This window comes from Nematolebias whitei, chromosome 13 (genome assembly GCF_014905685.2).
Source record: "Nematolebias whitei isolate Nwh7 chromosome 13, NemWhi1, whole genome shotgun sequence".
NCBI lineage: Eukaryota > Metazoa > Chordata > Actinopteri > Cyprinodontiformes > Rivulidae > Nematolebias > Nematolebias whitei.
The window spans coordinates 17,194,971-17,202,635 of NC_056510.1; the positions used below are offsets into that span (position 1 = coordinate 17,194,971).

At 37.1% G+C, this 7,665-nt stretch overlaps 1 protein-coding gene across 1 annotated transcript in view; it reads right to left on the reverse strand.

The window, feature by feature from the left end:
• Window positions 1-1,058: 1,058 nt before the first annotated feature.
• abca12 (ATP-binding cassette, sub-family A (ABC1), member 12) overlaps window positions 1,059-7,665 on the reverse strand; it is a gene marked incomplete in the record, with an annotated part of 77,400 nt that continues 70,793 nt past the window's right edge. The window contains 6 exon segments of the mRNA XM_037686141.1: window positions 1,059-1,456; window positions 1,923-2,060; window positions 3,931-4,036; window positions 4,150-4,242; window positions 4,478-4,581; window positions 5,042-5,176. Of these exon segments, the coding sequence (XP_037542069.1) occupies window positions 1,352-1,456; window positions 1,923-2,060; window positions 3,931-4,036; window positions 4,150-4,242; window positions 4,478-4,581; window positions 5,042-5,176 (681 nt within the window).

Genomic DNA, 7,665 nt, shown 5'->3' on the forward strand with positions numbered 1-7,665 from the left:
AGAAGGGAAATACTGTAACTGAGCTTAAGATCACCACAGAAAACCACCATCAGTGGACAACATTCATCAGTTCATCCTCAAAAACAAGTTATTAGCTGTACCATACAAATAATAAGATTGTGCTGCAGTAGTGTGATGGTCAGTGTTGCACTTAGTACTCATGAGTCTGCAGGTACAAGCCCAGGTTGCATCAAGAAGAGCATCTTAAATCAATTGCCAGATCCTTCCTATGAGTTTGTTCAGTGTGACAACCCATGAAGAAGGGAGCAGCCAAATGAAGAGTAACCATAAAATATAATTCTCATACCTCTAGGCCTTAACATATACAACATACATAGAATAGCTTCTTTTTATTTTTCCCAAACTGATCAAACAAACACCCTGTATCTGTTTTAGGCCAAAACTGGAGGGGAAATGCAATGTTTCATTTAATTTTTTTTTTTTATTTTTATAGTACTTATGTTATGTAATTTATTTTATTTATAGAATTAATGCTTTAACCTCAGTTGATGAAGTTTCAGGTTTTGGGTTCAAATAATAGGCTTTATAGCCTAATATTTAACAGTGTTTTCTGTGTAAGGCAACTGACTGACAAAACAGAATAAAAACAATGAACATAACTACTACATCAATTGAAAAATAGTTTTATTGTGATCATAAAAAAACAGGCTTGGTACACATTTAAGATCATATTGAGACAGTAGAAAAGCAGAAAATCTGTTGAATATTCTGTAGAATCATTCCATAAATGAGACCGTGTACAAGATCTGTTAACAAGGAAAGGAACAATGAATAATGAGGTCTGATAACTGATGCTATCTTTTGTAAAGTTTGATCTAGTTCGAATAATGACACGTGCTTCAGATTAAATCATGAACATCTGTTTTATATTGTGTGACAAGTAGTAAATTTTATGTTTTATACAATCAGAGGATTGTAACGTAAACAGAAGTAAAGATGATCACTTTTTATCTGGATGTTCCCCACCCCAACCACGGAGAGAAAAATAAAACAGCATATAAATAAATTGGATAAATCAAAGGTTACAGTAAATAGAAAAAAAAAAATACATGGATACAAGATTTTTTTTTAATCAACTTCATTTGTGCATTAATGCATAAAAGTGCATATAGTCCTCTGCTTCTCAATACAAGTTTGATTAGGGAAAGATAGAAATGTAATTTAGCCTTCAATTAATCAGTCAATACACTTTTAGGGATTAATCACTTTTCTATTTTACATGAACATATTGTATGCATTTATGTATATTAATGGTAAGTTTATCAAAAGTGGCTGCAGTGTTTTTCATCTTACAGTGAAGCGAATGGAAAAGGAAAGCCGACAGTCGGCTTTATGACGTTACAGCCTTAATGGAGTCCAGCTCATCACATTTGTCTTCACTGTGGATTGGTGCCGTTTCCATGCCGATATTTTCCATGGCAAAATTGATGAAGACCTGTGGAGGTTCAGGGATAGTGTAAGACGCATGCCAGTAAATGCGGAGATAATTATCTCTAAAGGGAAATGTAATTTGTAGCTAATCGAATGGAAGAGCGCCCCTCTCCGACCCCCCTCTCTTTCTCCTGGTTGTGGTGTCTTCCAATCCCAGAGCCCCAGAGGTTTTAGAGTAGTTGAAGGATATCAGCTTTGGCTGCATATAAAGCTCATGGATTCTCTCACTAACTCATATTCCATTTATTTTCCCTCAGGTCTACCCTCTGTCAGTTTCCCCTCTGCCCTTATTTTTCTCTGCTCTTTCTTTCACTCCCGCTCAGCTTCCTTCTGCCCCTGCTTCCCCTACCACCCTATCACACCTTTTCTCACCTCGTGTCCGTTTTTTCTGTCCCTTGCCACCCACCTCTACAAAGCCGCATACTAGTTCTCCCTCATTCTCAGTTTAAGTCCTGTCTTCTTTTTCTCACCTCATCCAGTGTGGTCTGGCTCACAGAGAAGTGTTTGATCAGCAGAGCATTCTTGTTGGACTCCAGCTGGTTGAAGATGTCAGAAACCCCTCCAGGAGCATTTGGTACGTGATACTCCACCATGGCGGAGTGCTGGTCCTGTGTGTTCGGACAGAATGCAAAAATAAGGCATTGAAAGTTTGAAAAAGTGCAAAGGTCTGAGTGACACCAAAAAAACAAAAACAAAAAAGTTAAGACAATAAAAACAACCTATCTTAAAAAATAAAATTCTCTTGATGCTTGGTGAAAAAAATCTATACTTTTGTTATTCGGTGCACAGTACTGTATAAGATGAGGAGTAAAACTGGAATATTGCATGTTCTAATAAGCTCAGATGAGCCAGTCGGTAGCTTCTTGAAAAATGTCCATGAAGCTCAAAAGACACTAACATCAACAAGTAAAATACCCAATAATTAGATTCTTTAAAGCTTTAGTAATCAATATAATAAACATAACAGGGTTAAAAACTTTGCATTGGATTTGAATCAAATACACAAAAATTAAGTTTTAGATCACTCACATATTTCTTAGCTAAACAACTGTTTACTATAAATGGCATTTTATAATTTATAAAATATGTTTGTATTGTATTCCAATTATATATAATTGGGCTTTATGTATTTGGACGCAAACATAAATCTGATTGTGTTGGATCGAGTTGGAGTTGGTTTATATTGGATTGCATACAAATGGATAAAAACATGGATCTGTTTGTCTGTTGTGCTGCCTTCACATGACTTTTGCTATGAAATGTAGCTGTATAAATAAACAGAATTGAAGTAAATTGATTATTTTGTTGTGATTGTATATAAGATTAAAAAAAAATACACAAAAACCTAAACACTTTGTATGCAATGTATACCCAATACCCAAATAGCAAGCACAGAAAAAACTATTTTACAAGAAGTTTGTAAAGACAGAAAAAAGTGTCCAAGAGAAGAGACATCATTACTTGTGCCGCTGCTCACTAGACATGAAAGTAAGTTTGTTGGCATTTTGTTTTGAAACATATGACATACCAAAATGTCTGGAATATGTTTTCAGCCAAGTAAGATAAATACATTTCATGCAGCGAGTCACACAAAGCAACCAAGTCATGTGACATTGTCAAAGTGAAACATTAGCAAAAAGCAGGAAAATGCTAGAAAAGACCCACAAGTAGTGAAACGGTAGAAAATAGTGAGAAAAGGCTAGCTTAGACTTAGTCAAAAGTAGCAAAACATTTAAATTTTACTTTTAGTTTAAAACTGGCATTACTGGCATCATATTAAAAAAAACTACTGTAAAAGTCAAATTATTAAATATATTAACACCCCCCACACACATATACCCATGCAGAGTGGGACTCACTCTCATTTGCATATGACCATTAACCTCTATCTTATACATGTATAAATAAGTTATTTTTCATATTTACAAATATATAATTTATATCAAAATGCATACTGTAATCACTGGACCATTGTGACCTAATCAACACATTGTTAAAACCTGCTGCACGTGAAGCTGCTATGCAATAAGCTTAATTAAAGCTTAATATTTCAAAAACCATCCATTGCCCAAGCATCAAAAGTCATAGTCAGTGTCACACGAGCTTAACATTTAGCAACTATAATAATGTCTTTAATAGGAAAAAGTATGCAGCACTAGTTTTGTTGCAAAAATCAATGGAAAAAATAATAAATAGAAACAGAATCACTGTAGCGTGCAGTGAAAATGTACACTAATAAAGAAAAACAGCAAAACAATAGTGTGAATGCGTGTTAAGCATTCAAATAATAAAAAAGATGTATTATGGAAAATATGTTAAACTTTTTGGTACTTTTGACTTTTAGTTAAAATAAATAAATAAATAAATAATTTCCCAAGCCAACATGTTTCTTTATATTTATTTCCAAAATAAACTAGTGACTTTTATTTCTCCTCTACAAAGTACTTCGGACTGCTCAGGATAGTTGAGAAAGCTCACCTTGAGGTAAGTGCTGGGGAATCTGCGCTGCATGAAAGCAGTGATTGCCTCTGCGTCACATGAGGGCTCGGCCAAGTACATCTTCACCGTGAACCCGGTGCCAAACCTGAACAGAAAATATTTTATAAACAAAGTCTTGTTCTTGCATATCCTGGGAAAAGAGGGCGTCGGTGAGAAAGGAAGGGGTGGTAGGCTGAAGGATGAGTGGAGGTCACTAACCTGTTTTTAATGTGCTGCAGAGAGCCCAGGCAACGGAACTGACCTTTCACCATGATGGCAAGACGGCCGCACAGGGCCTCACACTCCTCCATGCTGAGGAGCGGACACAAAGAGGACAAAAATAAAGGTCATACAAGGATCCTTAGAGCTTGGAATAATTAGCCTGCATTCACTGTTCCTGTAGCTCAACATCGTATAACCGGCTCTGCACATACGGATATCATTTTACATGAAGTCTTATCCAGAAAATTGCACAATAATTAGTAATACCGAGTATTAATCAAAGTGTTTCAGTAGAAAATAAATCTGCATGTGATGCACTTCTTACCTGTGAGAGGTGAGGACCACGGCACATTTTCCTCGCACTTCTTCAGAAATTATTTTCCATAGGTGTCGCTTGGTGCGGGGGTCCATGCCAGAGCTTGGCTCATCCTATGGAGAGAGGAGGAATGAAACAAGGTCAGCAGAGTGTTAAAATCAATACGGCGAGATAATTGACAAGCAGATCACTGACAGACGGCATGAAGCAGACACGGTGCACGGACAAGACAAGAGTGAAACCAAATGCGTAAATGTAAATGTGAGGGAAAACCCTGCAAAAACTAAAGGGTGGGGAAAAATAATAAAATGGAGAAAATTAGGGGCAAAACAAGACAATTTAAAAGACACATAATGGAGAAACAAAGTGTACAGCTTCATGGAAGAGCACCACTGGATAAGCTTGTAGCAAATTAATTAACTGTACGAAATCTTTCCAATAAAACAGATCAATATCTACTTTAGTCAAAGACCATTTCAAGAAAAAACAGGCACATTTGGCCTAATGTTTCTTTTCTGGTCACCAGTTAGGCAATTACTTGGGCAGGTGTGTGTGTGTGTGTGTCTGCCTCACCAGGAGCAGGATTTGTGGATGCCCGATGAGAGCGAGTGCAGTTGAGAGCTTCCTGCGGGTGCCACAGCTGTAACCATCAGTAATGATGTTTCTGTGGTAATTCAGCTCCAGCCTCTTCAGCAGGTAGTTCACCACCTATAAAAGATGCATGCTGGGAATTAGATTGTGGATGAGCAGAATACCAAACACTACAGTTATTATTATTATTTATTATCCACCCTCCCGTTTTTATGTCTAAAGATAACAGAAACTACCAACCGCAGTTGCTGCTGCATACTTCTAATCAATACCAAAGAAATATGTTGGTGTAATAGTCATCGAATAGGTGTCAAAAAGTGTAATGTTTACTTAAATAAAAAATACTATTAAGAATGTCCATTTCATAACCATACGCTATGTCCAACTTGCAAACATAAAATCCAGTCCTAGCAGATCTAAACAAATCTTGCTTATTTCTTGTATCTTTAATACTAAAATAAGTAACACTTTACAATAAGGTGCACAAAATTTGATTAGCTACTAGGGAACGCCTCAGGAACGAATCAGGAACAAATCAGGAGCTAATGGATAGTTAACCAGTACTTACTGGGGAACACACAGACAAGCCTTATTAGGGGACTACTGGTTTGTTACCACAGGAACAAACCAGTAGGTAATGGTCAGGTAGTGATTAAGTAATGATTGGTTCCTCAGTAAGTACTTGGTATGATGCTTCACTACATCAGTGAACAAAATAATAGCCAGGGAATGATTTGGTACGCAGTAAGTGATAGTCAGGCATGGTTAAGATGACACCAGTACAAGATTGTGAAATTGATAATGTCTTTCATCAATAGGTTTTCAAAAGAGAATATCCAATAAAATCAGTAATCACTAGGAAACAGGTTTTTGACAATTACAAGCTGAGACCTCACTGGTGCAGGGTTTATTCAGAACCCGCATGGAGAATTTTCCCTCTGTTACTGTGGTAACAAACCAGTAGTCCCCTAATAAGGCTTGTCTGTGTGTTCCCCAGTAAGTACTGGTTAACTATCCATTAGCTCCTGATTCGTTCCTGAGGCGTTTCCTAGTAGTTAATCAAATGTTGTGCACCTTATTGTAAAAGGATAGAAAATATGCTCTATGTCGCAGTCCAGTGTGTCCTTTTACTTCTGAGCCTGTTCCAAGCAGCAACATGTTGATTTACAGGGGCAAAGAGCACACAGTGGCCCAGTTCAGATTCATTCTCTTACTGTAATTGCTTATTTTGTCCACTACAGCAACACAGTAAATTACTAGAGGTGTCTATTGGCTGTGTTCTCATGCATATTTAATCATGTTTGCACAACAATGATGGCATTACCTGCTGACTTTATTCTGTCTATGCAGTTATGGGACTGCAAAAACTGATGCAGAATAATTCATTTGGTTCATGTCAGTGAATTCTCTGTGTTTAAATCCCATTGACACCTAGAATCAGAACCTCTCACTGAATCATAACAATTTCTAGACAAACTTTAAAACTTTCTACTCTTGCCTATTAATAACGTGGCAGTGCGTGCTGTAAATACCAGTGTGCTTTGAAATAGCCCGAGGTCATTTCCCATTAAACTATGGCCCTTTTTCCCCATCAGCAAGCAAGTCGGCAAACCCGATCAATGAAGCAAGCTAATGCAATAGATACCTCAGTTCACTTAGTTCATTTAGATTTTCTGCTTTTGCTCTGTAATACGATTATTTTCCTTAAATGTGGGGGTTTTCTGGTCAGCTCACTGATCCAGGGCGTCTAAACTTTGTTCATAAAATGACATGCTTTAGAAAACTACTCAGTATTCTGCATCTGAATTAGAATGATTAGTATGCACAATATATCATAATCTTGCCAGGTTTAGATCAAAATATGATGTTTTTTTCTTTATTTTTCACGTTCTTTCATAAAAGCCATTTTGGAACACCTTTGATGTAACAGCTCATTAAGCCGACAAAACCATGTCAATGTGAAATGACCCCATTAAGGCTTGTCTCATTATCCACAGCTGCGGGACTGTCAGCGGGAGACATCATAAGAGGAATTCTATATATAACGTGATTTTTGTGAATTAGCCTGACACCCATGTTGTGGCTATTACAACCATTGTTGTCATTACTCTGATCAGAGAGCAGGCGCTGCAACAGCAGCGGTGACAGTGATTAGTGTCAGACATCTGTTTCTGTGTTTTATTGTCCATGTGTGTCTTTTGTGTCTCTGAGCGTACTTGGGAATGTTTGTCTTCAGCTCTGCTGATAACACGACTAAGAGTGTCAGAGACAATCAATGCAGAGTCTCTGTGGAAAATGGGGGAGAGTGAAAGCACAGATTTTATTTTATTTTTTGCATATAAGCTAGATTTGGTGTGAGAACTGCAGTTGCTGCTGTCTCTACTTTTGAGAAATGACATTACATTTTTTTGTAAATTACAAAAAAAAAAGTCAAGAAAGCCACAAACCCATCTAAGTATGGTGATGACTTTCTGCCACTTTGTTTTGGATCTAAGACAACATTCTAAAATATCATCATAATCAATCAATCAATCAATCAATCCATCCATCCATCCATCCATCCATCCATCCATCCATCCATCCATCCATCCATCCATCCATCCATC